This window comes from Solanum lycopersicum, chromosome 2, assembly GCF_036512215.1.
Source record: "Solanum lycopersicum chromosome 2, SLM_r2.1".
Lineage (NCBI taxonomy): Eukaryota > Viridiplantae > Streptophyta > Magnoliopsida > Solanales > Solanaceae > Solanum > Solanum lycopersicum.
In genome coordinates, this window is record NC_090801.1 from 64124446 (window position 1) to 64147061 (window position 22616).

Consider the following 22616-nt stretch of genomic DNA (forward strand, 5'->3'; position numbering starts at 1 on the left):
TTTCTTTTACTTTTTGCAATTATACATATCAACTAATAAATAAATTGTTGACTTAACCATGTGTGAAAACAATATTCATTTTCCATCTTGTTGGGTTTTAGCAAGTGTGAATGAGAAAAGAAAAGAGAAAATATCAAAAGTGAGGAAACTACTTTGGAGAGAAAATGAAAAGTCATTTGCAAAGTGCAAATGAAAAGTCATTTCTTATAAATTTGCAGGTAACGGTAACATTCCGAAAAGTTGTTACTCTTTTCGAAAAGTCGTTACTTTTCAAAAAGTAGTTATTTTCCTAACAGACACAATTTTTCGAAAAGTTGTTATTTTTTCAAAAGACACAACTTTCTGGATAAAATGGGTCTGAACAGATTTCACTGAACAGACATGTTCCTTGCTGAAAATGGCTATAAAAGGAAGTCAATTTTTGATTTTTTAATCACTGAAAATTTTTCTTTCTCTGCATTTATTTTTTCTCTCAAAATAAAATCAAAGTGTCGATCGACTGAGTCTGTGTGACTTGTTGTTGTTCTTCAGTTCGTTGAAGTTAAAGAAGTTTGAGGTACCGCTATTTCTTTAACAGGTTTAATTCGTTTTATCTTGGGAGAAATTAATCCATAACCTTGGGTACAGTGAGGGGATTAAATTTCTTAAGGACACACAGTATTTTCTGTGGACTCGAATTAATTCTTCTATTTTAAATTTTTTCTGCTTCATCTTGTTTCTGTTTCTGTTCATTAACTTCATAAATACAAGTTATTGTAAGAATAACAACATCCTTGCGAGCTTTGGATTCTTTCCTATCTCTGACCGGGAAAGAGGTTACATCTTCATTAACCTTTTGTTAGAAATGAATTAGTCCAATGTAGCTAACCACAAATTAAACTTGTGCCTTGGTTGTGCTATACTATTTTATATTATTATTATCTTTTTTTATATATAGTATTTCATATTAGTGTAGCAGATTTCAAAGGTTTTGTGGCTAAATGACGATAATGTAACTTGTGGTGATACTTTATCTTCCTTCAATGTTAGGTTATATCTATCTTGGGTATATCAATGCTTCATTTCATTCTTCAAGTTATTTAATTTCCTTCGGTATCAATTATTGTTTGAAGGGACAACATTATCATCTGATTTCATATAAACGATATTTATCCACAAAGATTCTCAATGCTTAATTAATTGTCATAATAGATTTCGCGTTGAAGCAATATTCAAGCCATGACAAACATTAATGTTGAGCACTTTAGGTGTCCAAACCTTCTCCCAAGTAAACAAGGCATCATTGCTATTGTCTCATAAGTAATTCTTCCAAATTTTGTTTACCTCTTAAACGACATTTTGGGGTAGTACAGAGACAAATTCTCCCAAGCTATGTAATGGAAATAGGAGTGATGATATCACTTGCAATCTTCATGTGTATGATAACTTCTTCGAATAAGTGGCATTTATTTGGTGTGTTATTTTGGCAATCAATTGATGGCATTCTATCTTCGATCACTTTTGGGAGAACAAAGGTAATTCATATATCTGAAAAATGAGCCAAGTGTAAAGTCAATTCTACCGAATATTTCTTCTTTAGCTTCCCTCTTAGTCGATGATCTGAGGTGGCTAAAATGTGCTAGTGCTTCAAACATTTTATCAGTGATTAACTTTCTTTTTAGAAAATTCCATAAGATTATCAGCAAATATAAGCTATGTCAACTTGACTTGCTTATGCACATGAAATGGAACTTAAAAGCCTAATGACGAACCTTACATGTTCATAAAGTCTAATAGCTACTTCATAAAACCTACTTTTAAGTCTTGTGTGATATGTTCTTATCACACATTGATAGTGAATGTGCAACTTTCATTTCATATATCCTACTCTAATACAATACATATTATTGTCAATCTTTTAAATACTCCTGAGAGTCAAAAATAAGCGTAGATATGAGAATTTTTGAATAGGGTCACCATTCAAATTATTATTGAATTCGTGGACAGACCAGAAATAACCTGACAAATTAAAACATCCTAGTAGTCAAGAAAATAAAGCAAAAGAGATTTTCAAATAGTGACAAACGAAATGAGAATAATCTAATTTTTTCTTAATTATTTGATACTTGAAAATACATTATATTTGTTCATATCTATCTTATCATATAAGTTCTGTCAGCTAAACTTACCCCCAAATATTATATTATAGTTTTACTCAATCTATATAATAATCATCCAAATTAATTTAATTATACTAAATTAAAAATAAATAAGGTAATCACAATATATGAAATCACCAAGATTTGCTCATCCTTTTAATGTTCAAAAATATTTATATGAAAAAATTAAGAAAGTTATGTTATAAAATCAAAATCAATGATCTCAAAAAGTTTAAAATAAAAATAAAATTTTTGTTTGTTTCCGTCCACGTATTCCATTGGCCTAGGATAAAAAAAAAAAGTGCGAGTAGGGGCATATATGTAAATGTATAGAATCTTCTTGCTTCCATCCTAATCTAAGCTCTATATAAGACGAAGAGAGCCGATCCAAATGCGCAGAGCTTTCTTGTTTGGTAAGCTAATTTTTGCGAAGCCGATAGAGAAAAAGAACAACTCAGAGAAATGGCAGAGGGGGGACAAGTCTTTGGCGTCCACACCGTTGATGAATGGCACCAGCATCTCCAAAAGGGAATTGATAACAAAAAACTGGTAACTCTTGTCTTTTCTCTTTTTGTTGTTTTCTTTTCTTGTATGATATCAATATGGAGTATTAATTTCTTCGTTCATCGTTGAGTTTCTTGCTGTATGTTATGACGGATCGAATCTTGATTTGGCGTGGGTTTGTCGAGATCGGGAATTGGAAACTGTTAAAAAGAAAATTGGGCTCTGTGTTTTATATGATTATATAAACCGATTGCACATCGTTCTGTTTCGTTTTGAATCTAGCAAAATCGTATGTTTTTTTTTACACATTTTAGTTTCTTGTTCGGTTTGTTGATCTCCATTATGAATTGAGGATTAAAATCTCGACATCGTTTCCCAATTTATTTATTTTCTCTACAATGTAGAGAATATTCCATCAATGCACCCACAATAAAAGATTTTTATTGTTTAGGCTCATCCGTGTTTCACATCGATGAGAACATAACATATGTTTATTTCGAAAAAAGAGATTTTACCAATGACTTACTTCTATCAGTGATCTTGATGTTCTTAACTCCTGTTCAGTACTTGTGTATGATTATCGTTTGGGTGATTCATTTAGGCATGGATTGATTGATCGTGTCTAGTTTTGTGCTAGTAATACTACCCCTCATCAAATTTTTTTTAATCATATTTACTAATGTTGCAGTTAGTTGTGGACTTTACTGCTTCCTGGTGTGGTCCCTGCAAGTTCATTGCTCCATTCCTTGCAGAGTTGGCCAAGAAGATACCCACTGTTACCTTCCTGAAGGTGGATGTGGATGAATTGAAGGTAAAATTATGGAGCCGAACATTTAATACGTTTGGTGGCATATAACTAAGACTCTATTAATGTTTACCTAACAATGTGATTCAACATATAAGGAAGTAAATTTCCTAGTACGAATGATCCTGATGATGTCTTACTTACTCGTCGCAGTCGGTAGCTACTGATTGGGCCGTGGAGGCGATGCCAACCTTCATGTTCATCAAGGAGGGGAAGATCGTTGATAAGGTGGTAGGAGCCAAAAAAGATGAGCTGCAGCAGACCATTGCCAAGCACATCAGTAGTACCTCATCAGCCTAATTAATTAGTTTTACTCCCTATTATATTGCACTTGGTTGAGTGACATCTATCTTTATATGAGCAAGAATCAGTTTAATTTTTGTTGGATATTGCAAGTTCTTATTATTAGTCAAATATTATTCTGCAGTTTGCACTATTCCGTATCTAATCAAAAAAGGGATTTTTTGCGTTGAATGATAAACGTGGTCCTTAGTTATTTCAATGGGTGTTTTTCCATTTCAATTGTTTATGTTGTCCGTGTAACAATATCCAAGTGTACTGTTGGTGAACCACTTGCCTCGACTGACACAAGTGTAACCTAATAAGTCGACTCCAGTCTTCAAAATAACACATTTGAATATATCCTGGGGAGTTCTACTGTGAAAAAAGACATCAACTAGCACAGAAGATTGATGGTAATGAAAATCAAAATTTGAACTGCAAACTTCTGTTCAGTTTGTTGTAAGAAGAGTTGAATAATCCAAGCACAGGGTGAAGACATCAGCAATCGAACCATAAAAAATGGATGCAGGGTGTGAACTCAAAACGGAACAATGGTACCTTACAAGAGAAATGCTTTGGTGAGTGTCATGAGTCCCGTCCCATGTACTTCTGTTTAGGCTTAATTAACATGCTCATATATGGCGCTAGGTTACATGAAAATGAAAGACAACGTAGATGCAAATTACACTTTTCCATTGAATTCTTTCTGCCAACAGCACATCACAGACGACTATAAAGGTTCATGTTAGGATCCGTTCCTAACATGAACCTAAGGGGTTTGGTTTTCCCAGGAAGACAAGCTATCACACTGACTAAACAGTACATAAATGACCTTATCCGGTCCATATTTCCAATTTAAAAGCAGAAAGGGACCAGACTCTAAGATGGGAGTGGCATTTTGGAACTCCCAACAATCTACAAACTCGTGTATAAATATGCTATCTTCACAGAGTCCCCTTCGGCACCCCCAAAATTTAGAGTACTACCTAATGAACGTGTATCAGGAGTTTTCCTTGACAACATTCACCAACCAAACTACTACCTCCTATTTCCTTTGCTTCACAGTTTATTCTTACCTCACTAGCCTTTTCCTCATGGGTGTACACTAAGTTACGCAACATCTGAACAACTTTTCTTTTTTTTACTGTTCAATTCTGAGTAGGTGTACAATGTGCTTCTACAGACAACCGCTTCAGTACGTTGGGGCAGGGATCTTCTCCAAAGTTGCTATTTGATATTGTCACAGCACATGTTTGGCGTCCTAGACATTTCTGGCAAAGTTACAAGAACAAAATGTGAGTCAAGTGAAATTAGGCTGCCGAGTGAGTGGCTGAACTAAAGTAAACAATTTATTTTTGTCGCTGAGGGTACCTTTTCTACAACGGCGTGTGAGTCGGGAGCATGGCAAGTTCCTTGCTTGAAGCTCCCACAGGTTCCGAGAGGAGTTCCGAAGCTTGCAAATTTAATGGAGGAAATAGATTGACCAGGAGCACAGTGAATGCGAACTTTGGGTAGGTGAAACTCTTCGGTTTTGCCGTAGTTCTCAATTTGCCAGTTCTTAATGTTTGGATGATATTCAGCTACATTCGAACATACGTTAGTGACTGATCTTTTCACGAGAGAAATTCTTGTGGGATCTCCGCCAAGTTCTTCAAAAAGCACCAACAGATTTTGAGTGGGTTTTAACCAAGACCGAGGAACATGGTACCTGAAAAAATAAAATCTTCAAGTTACCAGTACAAGGACCTCCAGTTTCCAGTTATTTATGGTGTTCTGTCAAATTGTCAGGAAGCAGTGTATAGCTGGGAAGAAGTGGCTTACCATTTTTGAGTTGGTTCCCCACATCCCAGTTGACATTTTGGAGGCCGAAAAACTCCAGAATATTGGCACCCATTGCAATCTCCAGTAGCATATGCAGTCCAATATCTACCAATACTCTGGCCATTAATCCATACTTGACCTTTACCCATACTGCTCATGTCCAAAGCCAATGGCTCATCTCCTTCGGGTGTATTGAAGTAAGCCTGCAATATGATGAGTTGTAAGACATGACTACCATCAATTGCATCTTTGGAACCTAACTCCTAGTTTCATACCTTATGCCATGTCAAGGGTTGTTGTTTCTGTGCAATTAATGAACCTTGCATCCAGTCAACGGCAGAAATACCATTTGTCGAAACAAGATTCATGGCCTCCCCTTTAAGCCCAACCTGTTAGTAAGTCCATATCAGTTAAAGGTTGCAGTTGAAGTAATTGATGATTGATTGAACAATAGGGCTATAAGTTAGTGCACCTGATATGTCCACTTTGCCCAGGACAAGTCCCATTTTCCATGGTCAAGTCCTTGAATTGCAACAGGACCTAGTACGCCAGTGCTCCATGTTTCAAAATGTCCACCAATGTTCTTCAGAAAACAAAAAGAAATATTAAGAATCAAGAGTACATTAAAAAAGAATGTATAAATGATCTCACGACAGTAAATAGGCTACAAAGTGTTGCTTCAACATATCAGTGATCATGATGATAATAGCTAGTTGCACTGATGAACTGGTTTTCTATCCCTTCTTTTTTGATAAGACTTTTTCCTATCCCTTTACTGCTGGGAAAGGAGAATTTACATTACCTTCCTCTCACACGGGTATATAGCAATCAAAGAATGCACAATGGCCTTCTTACACTGCAAGGTAAGCAACGTGAGGCTGTATTTTCTTGTGCGCTTAAGTTTCATGCTTTTGCCAATCCCAGCGGTAATAAGGAAAAACGTTGTCTACAAATTATCATTAACTCTGCCGAAAGTAGCCATTAACCCATGCTCAATAGTTTTAAGCTATGCAACATTGTAACCTCTAATAATTATTTCTTTTCTTCACTTGCTGGTACCAGCATTTTGTTTTTTGCGCTAGCATAGTAATCAGTGATACTGCAGCTGATTAATGATTCTGATATATGTTAGTGATGCTCAACACTTATTGTTGACTTTATTTGAAGCTATTTAACCGTAGAAACTTATTTTATTTTCTTCATGAGTTACTCAAACTTGAATTGACCTCAGGTATGCATGCTATTTGGAAGACCGAAGGTGAGGATTAACTAACCGGCAGCCCGACAGCCACGCTAAGCAGTGCAATTCTGTTTGAGCCAGCACGAAGATTGACTTTTCCTTTAAATACAAATCTCCTATTCTTCCTTGTCCCAAATGCAGAACCTTTAAAATGTGTAGGAGCATTCATTGAAATTAGCAAGTTTAAGCATAATCATAGATACTTTTGATGAAGTAACATTGACTGCATTACCTGAGAGCTGACCATTAATAAACACATGCATAGCATGGCCTGTTGTCTCAACTATAAGAGTAGGGAGCTCTCCACCATGCAAGAAGGACTCAGTTGAACCAATATCAACACTGTAACAGAGGAAAACATCATACATGTCACATAAAGCTAAAATTTCAGCTTTCAGGTCACAAGCGTTCAAAGAAGTAGGAGAGGTCGCAAGGATGAGTAATATGAGAACCGAAAGTGTCAATTCATCTAGAAATACTCCTCGAGCGAGTGGAACATTTACTTAATTTCCTAGAAGATTAAAACACATTATTCTCTGTAAAGGAGGTACTTCAAGACAATCCACCCTCCACCTGTAACCCCCTTCCCATTCTCCCCTTCTCTTCAGACACGTCGTGCAGTAAAAAGAGATGAGCAATAAAACATTTGCACTGGCAGACAATCCAATTCCCCATGAGAGGCAAATCGAGGAAACAGGTTTAATAGTCAGATACAAAACCAAACTCACCTAGTTATGTACCACAAATAATCACTTGTATCTCTGGTTACATTTATTTGCTCCAAGAGACCAAAAGACCTAATTGATGAGCTGTCATCTAATGCAGATATATCTTCACTGTAAGTCTCCCAAGATAGCATCTCTGAGTTAGTCGGTAGCATTTCCATCTTTGATGTTTGAACTCCAACCTACATATGAATTTAAAAGCTGTTAAATCCTTGCTTTCAGAGTTGTCAGCGAGTAGCATAAATGAACTATATCTTTCGGAGGATGCTAAAGCAGCTCATGAGTACTATTGAATGTACAGAAGTTCCCACACGGGTGTATTACGTACTTTGGCCGTGTTGAAGACTACATTTCTGCAATCAGGAAGGATGCTAATGGACCAAGGAGGCAAATTATAGTGCATATTATTGAACATTACTCTAGCAGCAGATTTCCAGTCATTGTTTGACAAGAAAGCTGCACAACCCCCTGTCTCTGAAGAGTACACATATGCCTACAGCAACAGAGAATATTCAATGAGAGACAAATTACAATGAACCATAGTTACAAGATTACAGATGTTTATGCAGAATTATGTACTTGTTGAAGGTTTCCCAAGGATGTGATTGCTGGATCTGCAGAAACTATGGATTTCTCACACATCTTGACAGCTCTATGAAGCTCCTTGAGATGACCATATTTTGGCTGTCTGATCAAACCTGTTGAATGGAAGGGAGTTTAAAGGACTCCTTACAGTTAAGCGGAATTGAATAATGACAGGCAAATTTTTATGCTACAAAGCTTTTAAAGCGTACACAAATTAGAGAAGGAAATCCTTATAGAACAAATATCAGTGAAGGAAACATGGTCTCACTGAAACAATCCACAATTTCGAAGACCATCACAACTCCTTAAATAATACTCAAGGCATGTGAGTTTAAATCTACAAGAGAAGAGAAGTAAAGAGGAAACAACAGCTCTACACTCACCATACTCATCAATTGGAGCATCATAATCATAGCTGGTAGTGATGAATGGCCCACCCGCAGTGCGTCCAAAGTTCGTGCCCCCATGGTACTGTTAGGCAAAGAGAGGAAATGTTGTTACTATATGGGACTTCAAGCATGCTTTCGATTTATAAAGAAGAAGTATGACTTCTCCACATCAGGCATTAGCCGAAGTAGTGAAATGGAACTAACCATGTAATAGTTAACAAAAGATCCTCCTCTTTGTATAAATTGGGCAACAGCAAATGCCAAATCCTGAACTGGTCTCTGATGAAGGGGACCGCCAAATTCCGAGAACCTTAAATTTATTGAGAAAACAAGTCAAAAATGACCCAACTTCAAATATAATCAAAAGTTTAAAGGAAGAGACAAGATTTACCATCCACTCCAAGCTTCAGTCCAAATTGCAGGTTTGTATGGTTTGTTTGGGAAGAAATTATCACAGTAGAAACCATTGCATGTGTTGATCTGTTATCAGCAATAAGAAAAAGTTGTTTAAGAAGTTGTAGAGAGCTAATCAGTTGTAAAATTTTTGGATTTTTATTAGAAACTGAAGCAAAATTGGAGAGGATCGATAAGAGCAGAACTGTTTGGCTCATTAGGAGGAGGTTAACTAATATGCACTTAAGTGTAAAATTAGGTCATTTAAAAGCTAATTACAGGTAACTTTTATAGCAAGATTGACAGGTGTATGTAAGTTAAACTAAACTAGAACATGCTACAAAACAAAGCCAAATGGAGTATGGGAAGCTCTAACAACTATGTTTGCTTACCACAGGATCTGGTGCATCTTCTTCCTTGCACATCACCCATGGGACGCCTGTGTCTAATCCAACTGCCATATTTGCAGCCCATGTTGAATACTGATGTCCCGGTGCTCCAAGTACCTTGGCTTGAGGCCCATACTCATTCTCAATCTGCAGTAGCAGATCAGACAGAAAGGTTACATGAGAATTGAACTAGTTTTAGTGGAATTAGGCTTCAGCAAACACAAGAATTGTAGAGTATAATGAACTAATTGGAATAAAAAATCCTGAAAGATAAACAACCTGTGAGAGTATGATTGGACCACCCTGAGACTCGAAAAGATTATGACTCTTCATCAAGTTAACAATTTTCTCAGCATACCCTTTCATTGCGTTCTGTCAATCCATAAAACAATTAAATTTCATTAACTATCCTCCATTTAAAATGATAATCTTCTAATGGTGAATTTCTTTTTTTTCAATTATTTTCAGGAGAAGGCTGAAACCTTGAAAGGTTCATTATCAGCTCTGAAGCTAATGCCAGGTACATACTTCAGCCATACTGGAAACCCTCTGTGGAATTTAACAGTAAAAATTAGTACCTCTTGGTATGAACATGTTTTATAGATCTAGTGAAGAGAGAGAAAAAAAGAAGAAATGTACCCAAAATTCCACTCTGCACAAACGTAAGGGCCAATTCGAAGATGAGCATACAGCCCTGCTTTCTGAATCGTTTTTACAAACCTCACCAGGTCATATCTTCCTTCAAAATTGTACTGAAAACACCCAAAAAAAAAAAGATTTAATCTTTGAGCACAAAACATGAATGAAGACAAGCTAATTTGAACAGAAATAAGAAAGGAATGAAGTACATTGCCAGGAGAAGGCTCATGAACATTCCAAAAGACATAGGTCTCAACCACATCCAAACCCCCTTCTTTTGCCTTGTTTATCAGATCTTCCCACATCTACAAAACCACATTTTAAAGCTCACTTCATAAACACTTTCACAGTAAAAAGAAAAAAGAGAGCATAAATGGGCAAGAATTGAAGTACCTCAGGGGTACTTCTAGGGTAATGTATAGAACCAGAGAAAAGTAATCTTCTTTGCCCATTAATCACAATAGCTTTCCTATCATATGTAACATCACAGTGAACCAACCCAGAGCTAATAAACAATACTATACACCATAGCAGAACCCACTTCTGAAGTGAGTTAACCTCCATGATTCCACCTCCCTTTTTTTCTCTTTTTTTTTTAATCTTACAAACACATCCAAGAACACAACTTTCCTTTCTGGGTGGAGGGAAATTTGAAGCAAGATCAAGAATCTTGGAACAAAAAGGTGAAAATTTATGGAGGGTAGGCTTAATTGCAATGTGGGTGCACAGCAAGTCAGTCCACTTTTGCTTTGAAGATCAACCACAGTGCTTGTGTCCAAGTAATTGCCTCTTCCTCCACCTCAAAACTATAATGTGCAAGTCTTGGAAGTGATGGAAATACAAGTTTATATATAGAGAGACAGTTGTAATGTACAGCTTTAATTTCACTATTGCCAAGAAAAATAAAAAAGGGAGAGAGAGAGAGTCATCAGTGCGTGACTCTGAGCTCAACCCTCAAAAAGAAATTACTAAAATAATTTAATTATGTTATTTCTTTCGTTTTAATTTATTTATCTGATTGTAATAATATGAGATATTTAATTTCGTGATTTTAATTACGAAGAGAACATTCATTCAGCAGTACTCGATAAAAGCACATGGAGTAGTAAAAGAAGCTGACAAACAGAAAAAAAGGAAACAAGAATATCATGTGTAAATCTAAGAAGCTTTTCCCACTGCTCTATTTTTTTTTTTCATTTTTAATTGGTTGAAAATTGAAAATAAAGTGTAAGGTTTTGAAGTGGAGGGAAGAGAGTGATTTTGGCGCATTAATGAAATTTGTGCAGGTTTAGCGGGGTCATTAATTAATTAGTGGGAAACATATGGCTAGATTTTATTTTCATAATATTTGTTAAAAAATATTTTGCTAACAAGGAAAGAGTTGTATTTTACTTATTTGTTACAGTATCAATTTTATTTTTATTTTTCAACTGTTTTCCTAGCTGTCACTGCTGATGGTCAAAATTGTACACCTGGATTTATAGATTTTAGATCCACCGAGCTGACACACGAATGTATATTTTCGGGTCTCATTTAATTGTGATTAATTAAAAATGAAATCTTTGATTCTTAATCTGATCTAACGAGAATATTTTAAATGATTTGAAAATTTTTAACTTCTGACCAAGTCTCGTGAAAGTATCGACCGGTTCCATTTTATTTTTTCTGGTCAAACTAATTTATTTAGAAATTTCTTCTTTTATTCTCAATAAAATTTTATTTATTTTTTAAAAATACGCTAACAAGGTATATAACGTAATCTCAAAATTCAGTAACAACAAAGATTTAAAATAGAGGTATACTGTCATTTTTGTTTAAAAAATTACAATACAAACATCAAGTTAAAAAATAAAAAACAAAACACTAAAAATTTTATAGTTAATAAATAATGTATGTGTGTTTCACCAGAAACAAAAAGCACATAAAATGTGAAAAAGAAAACGACAAATATTATATAGAGTTAACTAAACGTGAAAGCTTTCGTATAGTGTGTATACGTAGCATCCATTATTATACAGAAATTGGTTATTGAGTTATAAAGAGCTCACCTCACCGACAGAACAATTAGCAATAGTACATAAAATACAATAATTTGATTTGTGTCAAACAAAGAAGATGGTCAAGTGTCCAATCTTAAGATATTTAGACATCATGAATTAATGTCACTTTCCCAACTGATCACTCAATTCACATGATTCCAAATTATATTGGAGTTACTAGCTTAGCTAGTTGTTTGGTAAATTGACTAATTTAATTTTAAAAAAATTATTAATTATACATAATATATTACTCCCTTGGTGCCTTTTGATATGTTGTTTAATGTTTGGTTACATCCACTAAGAAATTCGTATGATTACACCAATGGTACACTTTAACTTAGATTACTCTTTGAATGCTTCCATATGATTTACTAAAACAATAAGAATATAATTTTTTAATTAAATTATTCTGGTTAAAACTGGCTAATTAATAACAAGGATCGGAGGAACCGCATCTCTCTAATCACTACAATTTTTCAAAGCATAATTAATAATAATAATAAATATCAACAGGATATTTTATGCGTTAAACTGTCTAATTTTAATAAAAGAAACCGCTAAATAATGTCTTTTTAAAAAAATATCAAGTCAACCTGAATTAAATAAAATAAATTTAAAATAATAACGAACTAGAGATAAGTAGTAGTTATTCAGTAACATATGTTATGTTTCGATAATTTATTTATTTATTGAGTGAATAATAAATGTATGTAGCTAATTCCTATAAGAGAGGAAGTAGTACAAGTCGTTCACAAAAATGTTTAGGCCGAATTGTGACACACCACAACTATAGTCTATGTATAATAATCCATGTTGAAGCAAACTAGTACGTGTGTTTACATTACATCCAAAAATAAATTGGTCAGTCATTTTCATTTAGAAAGAGTAAAACTCAATAACTAGTCTTTTTTTTTTTTCTACTTGACAATAATCCACAGAAATTACAGCTAGGCCACTACACATATTTTAATTTCATGAATGTCGTTTTTGATATATCAATGCAGTATATTGTCAGTGTCTCCCAAAATTATGTCATTTTCTAGTTCCATGGCGTTTGCGCACAACCCCCACCTAAGTTTACATGTACTTATTTCTTACTAATTGAGTGTCAAACTTGCCCAATATATTTGGTTTAAACTCTATAACACATGTCAAGAATCAACAAGAAAATGCTAATTCTTAATATAAAATGGTGGGAGCAAGTAGTTGGAAATTGAAAAGCTACTCCACTAATTAAACTTTCTTTATGTTTCTGTTCCTTTTTTTAAAAAAAAATAAAATAAAACTTTGTTGTCTATTACTTTATTGTTTCATTTTGTTTGGTTTATTTTCTTAGTTCATTTCTAAGAAATGATACTTTCCTTTTCTTTTTTAAAAACTTCTAAAATTTTAACTTTTTACTTAACATATTTAAGACGATATTTTAATACATTTAATATATTTTTTTCATTTTATATCACAAAATTTAAAAGAGTTTAGTTTATTTCCATTTGTAACAGGAGAGTAATAAAAAGAGAGGTCCCCCACAAGGGGAGAACTAAGGTAATTTGTGTGAGTCAGAAAGTAATAGTAATACTATATATATGGTTCTACTTCAATATTCTATTTTAAAATTGCTTTAGTATATATCATAATGGAGCAAAATTGTATGTATAATATACTGAAACTTTTACATGAGAATGAATATAAATATATATAATTCTCCATTACCCGAAACATAGCATGAAAATTGGCAATTATTTCATGCTATAATATAATGCTTTTCCTATCATAAATGTTAGTTGTGAAAACATTATTAAATACAATATTAAAATGAGTAATAGGAGTAGCTTCTTTTTTTTTTTTTTGCAATAAGGTCAGTATCCCTAATTATCAGATTCTGGCCTAACATATCACTTCACGTTACTGGAGTTCAACAAAACAAACAAATAAATAGTCAAAGTTTATGGGTTCAATTACACAATGGTTCTTTTTTCTTCGTATGCCAAGGTATGTCAAAGTTACCAACAAATAAATGAGTACTTGGGTTGAATTTGGATGATTTACATTTTACGATAGTCTAGATCAATAAATAGATCTCACATTTAGACATTTAATGAAGTTAAAAATTTTAATTGAAATAAGCGACATTGTTAAAAAATGTAAAAGTCTTACATTTTGAGGTAAATGAGATGAGTAGACACCATATAAAGTCTGTGTAATCCTCCTCCCTTTGAGTGAGATAACTTGTGGAGTGCGAGTTAGGCCTGAGATTTATTTTCACAATCACCAACTAGTTAACATTAAAATTTTAGTTGTAAAACAGATCATATATTGTTAGGAGCTCTATTTTAATCTATTTAACGTTATAGTATTAGAAAATTCATGAAATTATTAAATATTTGAATATTGAAGCGAGATTAATTAGCAACCTTACAAGTTGATGTTTTCCTTCATTGTCAATATAACCTTAAACTTAGTTGTGAAACAGATCAGATGTTGTTAGGAGTTCCATTTAAATAGCATTAGAAAAATATTAACAACGTCCAATATTAGAACTCATACAATCAATAAATATTGAAGCAAGCTTAATTAAGTAACGTTGCAAGTTAACGTTTTTTACTTTATTGTCAAGTTAACCTCAAACATGTCCCTAATTACGAAACTTTAAGTATGGTCAATCTCAAAAGAGAAGTAAGATTAGAGTGAAGTTACAATTTATTAGTTGTTACACGGAATCTATACATGACTTCTAATTGTTTCAGACAAAAAAGGGCATTTTTAAATCTGTTCTTTGGTCAAAAGAAGCAAGACAAATTGAATTGATTATTCTTTTCCTTTTTGTTTAATTACTAATTGTTTGGTTTAGAGCCCAAATTGTAAATTAAATTAGTAATAAACATTGGATCCTAATTAGTGGTTGCTGCAGTCTTTTGGGAGTCAAAATAATAGGAGTCGTAAGCCTTTTTTGTTGCTTTTGTTAACTTTTCCATTACGCTTTTTAAGCTTTCGACGGCGTGATGAACGGGCAGATTGCAGATTCTGTCTCGCTAATGCTTCTTTGCTTAACACTAAACATGTCAATTAATTAAACATTAAACTAGTTTAATTAGTAGTCCACTAGTTGCTAAAAGCTCATTTTTAGGTATTCTTATAGAGTTCCTTCACATTTTATCTTAAGTCGGTACAAAAAAAATCAATAATTTGTTAGTTATAAAGGAAGTAAAGAAAGAATCTAATCCAGCATCAGTGGGGTGAATGTGGCTGAGCAAATGACATAGATATTCTCATGGGATTTACCTAATTATATCATGCTTTGTGGTTAATCACTAGAGACCATTTCCTCAATTATATTAACTTTTAACTACTATAGTTGAGATATTTAAATTTTACAATGGTTATATGGAAAAAAAATATATTGTAAGTCTGGGCGATCGATTTCACGTCATCATAAGATTTTTATTACTAAAAAAGAAAGGTTGAGTTTGTAATGTATCAAATTAAATAATTAGTGTGAAATTTGTAATAAGTGAATCAAAGAAAGATAGAGTTTACTGAATCTGAAACACATTTAAATTTTGTGTGAATTAAAATCAATGTTAGAGACTGTCTGATTTGAAACAAATGTATTGTTCTTTCAATTTTTTCTTTGTTGTAAGTAAATATAGAAGATTAATTTTCTCTTATCAAAAAAATAAATTTAACCAATCATTTGAAATCTTGTTAGCAACCCAATAGTGGTAAGTTATCAAAACATCATAAATCCCATAAAGCTATGGCATGGCTAACGCATGGGACCATCCAAAGTGAAAGGGTCATAACTTAAGTTTTAATTTGCACATGATCATACTCCTACTAATTAATTTCAGGTTTTGCAATAATAATAAAGAAATTAATACCATGTAAATAGGTCCTATGCTATGATAAAAGACTGTTCCCTACTTCAACAAAACACCAGGGTGAAAACAGTAATTATGTTAGTTGGGTCTGCTCATGAAAACTCTATTTTAAATTATACCTAAAAGAAAAAGAGATCATTCATCTTTTTTAAGTACTGATTGGTTCTCGATGACCATTTTTTCTGTATTAATAAATGAAGATACAATAATTAGAATAAATAAAAATTCAATATGTCCATTTCAAAAAAAAAAAGAAGAGTAATTAAGCAATTAAGCGTGGACGAAAATGAATGGTTGGTCAGTCTTTGTCGAATTGTCAATTGAATGAATACTCATTGTGTTGTTTGAGGTTCTTTTTTTTTTAGCTGCAGTAAACAAATCTTCCTTTGTTGCATCATTTCAAATTAAAACCAGTATATACACTAGTTCGACACCATAAGTATTTTATATAAATCATATTATTTTATTAAAGTTTCAAATAAGTTTATGATACACAAGTTAAATCTATTGTCATCCCGTCTCCTATATTAGAATTAGATAAGGTTATGTATTTGTATAAAAATAATTAATTTATAAATTATACATCTTTCATTCAGTATTGTTTATCACAATTTCTATTTTTAGAATCAAACTATAAAAATTTTGATTAACATTTTAAAATGTATTTTTCATCATATTAATATTTAAAAAATTATAATTTATAATAATTTTCATATAATTTTAAAATATTTAATTTTTTATTTAAAATATTAAATTTAATTTAATTTATCTTTAAAATTTAATTAAATAAATTTTCAATAAACATAATATAACAATCGATTCCGGACTCCGGACGGAAAGAGTAATTATATAAAAGAACATTCCCATCATTTTGATGTTAAAGCTCTCGTCTATGAAAATTTAAAGCGTGATTGGTGATAAAAGTCTACAAGCCAAAAAAAAAAAAAAAAGGCAAAAGAAGTACGGTAGGTTGTTGAGTGGGGCCCACTTATAAAAACAAGTGGCACGTGGCAGTCATAAATGGCGCCAATAATTATTAACGCCGTGACCCCCTCCTTCATATTTAATTACCGCTACCCAACTTTTCTGTCTCAAAGAAAGCCCTCATTCTGTTAGCGTCGGTGAGCTGAAGAACCGTTAATTCTCACCCTTAATTGGTGTGCATCTTCTTTTTTACTTCCGAGTAAGTATCGATTATAACACCACTTTTTTAGAGTCTGCTTGACTCAGTTTAAAAGCTGGTCAAATCGATTTAAAAGTTGATTTTTTACTTATTTGATTGTTTGACAATACTTAAAATAGCTTCTTTTAAGTTAAAAAAAAATTATTTTAAATCAAAAGTTAAAAGCAGGGGTAGGGGTGATTTTTTTCCCCCAACTTATAAGTTGTTTTAAGTTAACCACATTTTTACCTTTTTGCCCTTAATATTTTTATACAATCTCCAAATTACCCACATAACCCTAACATCTATTTCTTCTATTTTTTCACGTGTGGATGATAGACAATTACTATTACTAATGAATGAAAATAAAATAAATCTTAAATCTTTCAAGTGATCTATTCAAATTATATATTATTAAAATGTAAAATAAGTTGCACATATGACTTAAATAAAAATTTATATTCCTCTCATAAATAATTTGTGATAATAAAGAAATATGTGAATGATAGACAATTATTATTATCTATGGATGAAACTAAAATAAAATCTTAAATCGTTCTTTAATCTATTCAAATTATATATCTTTAAAATCTATAATAAGTTTATGTTCCTCTTATAAATAATTTGTGATGAGAAAGAAATATGTGAATGATAGCAAAATATAATTATTTATGTCTGTAAAATATAAATTAATTAACTTTTATTATGTTAACAACTTTTAAGGGTATTTCAGACATTTTGATTTAAAAAGTTATTTATCAGCACTTATTTGTCAAACACATCAACAATTTTTTTTTTAACTTCAGCACTTTTATCCTAACACATAACTGCTTATTTTAAAAATAAGTTTCAACACTTTCAAAAGTATTTTTTTAAAGTTGCTTTTACTAAGCTCATCCAAACGAGCCGTTACTCTCTTACAGAATCTTCTTTTTCCATTTTTCTCATTTTCATAAGTTGAATTAGACCCCACAGAAATAGTAGAAAAATTAGAATTTTGAACCGTGTAGAATATATATATATATATATATATATATATATATATATATATATCAAATTCTGAAATATATATGTAACTCAATACACTATTTCATGAAATTCTAATTATCTATAACAAAAAATTTAAATTTGGGTGAAGTTTCACTATTCGTTTGGTCAAAAACTTCCTTTAAAATTTTGACTATTTCAAAAACTATGTTTTATATTCACAAGTTCTAAAAATTATTGGAAGTATTCACAAATTTATTTTCATATTTTATAATGAATATATTCGGTTAAAAAATAACCTTATAATATAATTGCTAACAATCAATAATAACAAAATAATAATATAGGCAAGACAATAAATTAATCGCGTCCTCAAATTTGTCAGTGATTCAATTATAATTATAAATCATTAAACTCAGTTGTTCTTTTTCAAATTAGAACTCAATTTTTTCGAACGAGTTAATAATAAATATTAATTAGATTTAATAAATAAAGGATATTTTTTTATAAAAGAAGCTTAGGGTAATTTTTAATTTTTTTAAAATTTTCAAATATTAGAACTTGACCCAAATACTAATTTGTTTTTAGTGTTTTGGAACTTGAAATACTTGACAAATATATTTACAGAGTTATATAATTAAATACCACTTTTCAAGTTTTTCCTAAATTTTTTCCTTAAAGTATTATTGGGGCCAAACGGGTCCTTCAAAAAATATTTTTTAAGGATAAAAAAAATCATTTTATATGTGAATTCTCTGTTAATTAAAACTTTGGTCGGACCACTCGTGGTTTTGAAAAAGAAATTAAAGGTAATCTTATCATTTTTGTGAAGGGCAACGTGGTTAATTTTGGTACCCTTTGACTTCTGTTCGGTTTGCTCTTTACTTTATTTTAATTATAAATGAGTAAAAGAAAAAGTAGTACCTTTTTTTTATGTTTTCTAATTGCTACTTATTTTGCTTTAATTAAAATACTATCTTATAATTATGATTAGGATTGTTCAATTTTTTCTTTTGAGCTCAAAAGGATAAGCATTAACGGATAACAAACATGCATAATTATTTACTTGAATTAGAGACGTGATTACTTCCTTTCGGTAGGACTAATAACATAATTTCCTTGTTCATTAATCATTATGTCTTTATTTAAAATCCACAAATTACATGTCTGAATTATTAGTTTTCGACCATGGTGCAAAGCGTTATTATGTTTTAACGGTAAAACAAGATATAGGAGGAGTTACTAATCGTGACATTTCAACGGTTATGTTTTTAACCTTTTGATCTTATTGATTATTTAACGGTTGATTAATAGTAGTAGGCTTTGACATCTTCAATGATTTATAATTCTTTAACTCATCATTGGTGTTATCCACTTCCCGCATTCATCGGTTAAACGTTGCTCAGATTTTTTATTTTATTTTATTTTTTGGATCAAGAATACACTATGTATAAACTTTGACATAACAAGTGAATTAAGGGATTCTAGAATCTAGGGTTTTACATTTGATGATTTAACCTCATAATAACATGAGACAGTAGGATTTGGATTATTATTACTGCTAATGTGTATTACTGTATAGTATAGGAATGAATGATGTGTTCTTCCTAATTAATTACACACAAATTTTCCACTTAATTACATAAACATCACGAGATCATTGTATTTTGATTTACTTAAATGTTTATGATATGCTTGATATGGACTTCTAATATGATCTATTCATCTTCTACTTTTAGTTGTTTTCATCGACCAAACTCATTGTTTGGTTATTATACTTTTTGAGTTTATTAAAAATAATTATTACTTAATAAAATACCTACCTTTTTTTAATGATAAATTAATTGTCTTAGTCACTTACTTTGGCTAGTTTTAGACTTGATGATTTAAAACCATACGTAGATTTAACATTGTTTGGTTACGCAAATACTAGGTAAATTAAATAAGTAATCAGTAATGCGTCAAGTTGACTTTACAACTTTTGATGTTTTACTAATTAAGCTCAAATAAAGTAAAAAGTGTTTATAACCAACTTGATCCGTTTTTTGAACTTACCCAAACACCTTCATGATCACTTATTTTGATAATTACTTCTATTTATATCAGTGTTGCTTATGTAAACCACATTTATGTATATACCTGTTTGATTATCTACCTAATTGCACATTAGTGAATTACTATTTAAGAACTGTTGAGTAACATAAACACATGCATGGAGCAAATTATGATTTTGACTCTAAGTTATTAGGAACTGGAATAGAGTCGTTGAGTGGGTTCATTCAAATCTCATCTGATGAAAAAATTATATTATTTACAGTAAAGGGTCAAATATATCCTTGAATTATTCGAAATAGCTCAAATATACCCTTGAACTATATTTCGATTCAAATATACCCTTCCCGCCAAACTATAGGGTCAAAAATACTCTTTTCATTAACAGATTATGTTAAACGTCATGTGGATGCTACATAAGCCAATACGATTTCAATCATGCCACGTAAACTAATAAACTTAGCCCTAATTTTCTCCATTTCCCTTAAAATTTAGAAACAGTTTCACCTTCTCCATCACGTGGAAAAATATAACCACATCAAAAGCCTTTACATCTGTTATAATCAACAAGAATAAGCTTCAGTACACACTCATTATTTAGCACAATAACAAGACTAGCTGAAAAAGGTACACTTGCTAAAATGCAAAAATTTTCATTTTTGTTCTCAGAGTTTTGATTTTGCTAGCTTTATTAAATCTAGAAGGATTCTTGGGTATGGAAGTCACAAATGCAACTCTCTGAATTCTCTTATACGGAGCAACCTACGTAAACTAACGCGATAAATTTGACCATCATTACAGATATCAAAATTGATGTCTTTTTAGATGCCTCCCTATTACATCACACATACCAAATTACGGAAATGGAGAAATGAGGAAAAGGGGCAACTATGTTCTTCAGTGAAATCGTTTTTAAATTATAAGAAAAATGGAAAAAAATAACGAAAATTAGGGGAAAGTTTATTAGTCTACGTGACATGAGTGGAACCCTATTGGCTTATGTGGCAGTTGGCACGCCATGCGGCATCCCCATGGAATCCAAATGGAGTTTAACACATTTTGTTTATGAGAAGGGTATTTTTGATCCTATAGTTTGACAGAAAGGATATACTTGAGAGCTGAAATATAGTTCAAGGGTATATTTGATTCTCTTCTTTATTATTCATATATACTTAATACGTTGAATATTAAATTTCATTATGTTTTTATTTTTTCATATTGTAAAATATTTAATGAAAATTTTAATTTGGTTGCCATTGATTAGGACTATGCACGCCTCCAAGTCCCCTACACAAGATTGTTCCTTCATATTCACGACTCTTTAATTACGTTAGACTAAGAGATTATGCTTGCAATTACTCTTTTGCATGTGATGGGTACTGTCAATCTCCTAAAATTTGGGCCTTGGTTGTCTCAGCCTACAAAATTTTCACATAATTTTGTGTCCCCATGTCTTTAGTTTTTCTTTCACTTTTCACTTTCCACTTTTCTATTTTCTCCTCAGCATCTTCTCTAGTCCTCTATCATTCAAATTAGTACATACTTTCTGACTAGTTTTTGCCACACCTAATGCGGAAATGCCCCTTTACTAATTTAACTATATCTGGCTGAACAAGGAATTTACACATTACATAACCCATTTTTAATATATATAATCTTTCATTTTCTTAACAAGCCTCCTGGTAAAATAATTCTAGCTTTATCACTACTAAATCGATTTTTAATTTTATGATAGATGGAGGAATAATTTCTGGTAGAATTTAAAAAGAGAATGTCTATAAGAATTATTAAGCATGTGAAGTGATCGAAACAAATGCCCTCTGATAGAATGGGACCAGCATGGAGACACAAAATATCAAGTATGGGTGCCTTCTCCAGTACGAAAGAGTTATGGGGACTTTCTTTTTCCCTCAGAAATAAATCACAAAAGTGATTGCTCTATTACCATGCTTCCTATCCTCTTTATTTATTTGCTGCTTCTTTAAGAATTTCATTAAAGAAGGAGTTCATATGGACTAATATTATACTCCACAAGGATACGTCCAAGTAATATTTGTGCCCTTTTTTTTTCTTTTTTTTTTAACGTGGCTCTTTTGGTACCAGAAATCTAATTATAATAAAATATTTTTAGGTGTATTATTATATTCCTTACAATTGAAGGACTTGTTGTCGAGAAATGACACTTGATTAATTATGTCCAACTTCTGTCTTTTATAGATGATAGGGACATTTGCCACACGATTATTTGATTTGTTTCTTTTCTCTTTTGGCCTCACATATACATCTAAGTTTTTCCTTAAGCAGTATTTTCGTTATAGCCTTGATTCATCATTTTTTACCTCCTCTTAAAAATTGGTGGGTACTATTGTTTCACGTTGATTAGGTAATCAATTTTATGTGATTAAATAAACACATTAAAATTGTTTTAGGAGTATATTTAATTCCAGTGCTAATTATTTTGAAGTGATTTTTTCTGAATATGAAATGTTGGCATTTAAAATCTGTGATAGTACAAATGTGATTTGCGTTAATTAATTGAAACATCCCATGGGTTTCTCAGACCTCCACGTTCCCTTAATGTACTCCCC

At 31.9% G+C, this 22616-nt stretch overlaps 2 protein-coding genes across 2 annotated transcripts; one reads left to right on the top strand and one right to left on the bottom strand.

Annotated features, from left to right (window-relative positions):
* The first annotated feature begins 2455 nt into the window (after positions 1–2455).
* LOC101245904 (thioredoxin H-type 2) lies at positions 2456–3949 on the top strand. Its single transcript, XM_004232399.5, has 3 exons — positions 2456–2687; positions 3331–3453; positions 3601–3949. Exons 1-3 carry the CDS (start codon positions 2601–2603, stop codon positions 3745–3747), a joined length of 357 nt encoding a protein of 118 aa, XP_004232447.1. The 5' UTR covers positions 2456–2600; the 3' UTR covers positions 3748–3949.
* A 212-nt stretch (positions 3950–4161) lies between these two features.
* On the bottom strand, positions 4162–10727 carry TBG6 (beta-galactosidase 6). The gene is given in 19 exon segments (NM_001247388.3): positions 4162–5000; positions 5101–5437; positions 5551–5753; positions 5826–5939; positions 6023–6133; positions 6825–6934; positions 7023–7132; positions 7519–7697; positions 7844–8008; positions 8095–8213; positions 8484–8571; positions 8694–8799; positions 8881–8969; positions 9275–9418; positions 9551–9643; positions 9754–9820; positions 9911–10023; positions 10120–10215; positions 10304–10727. Coding segments are annotated over 19 exon segments (2538 nt in total). The 5' UTR covers positions 10475–10727; the 3' UTR covers positions 4162–4877.
* Between the last annotated feature and the right edge of the window lie 11889 nt (positions 10728–22616).

What these genes read in the sequence shown, in the direction of transcription:
- LOC101245904 (XM_004232399.5), top strand. Translation starts at nt 2,601, where the DNA reads ATGGCAGAGGGGGGACAAGTCTTTGGCGTCCACACCGTTGATGAATGG. An exon ending in GAATTGATAACAAAAAACTG is followed by an intron (nt 2,688 to 3,330) that starts GTAACTCTTGTC and finishes CTAATGTTGCAG; the next exon opens with TTAGTTGTGGACTTTACTGC. An exon ending in TGGATGTGGATGAATTGAAG is followed by an intron (nt 3,454 to 3,600) that starts GTAAAATTATGG and finishes TACTCGTCGCAG; the next exon opens with TCGGTAGCTACTGATTGGGC.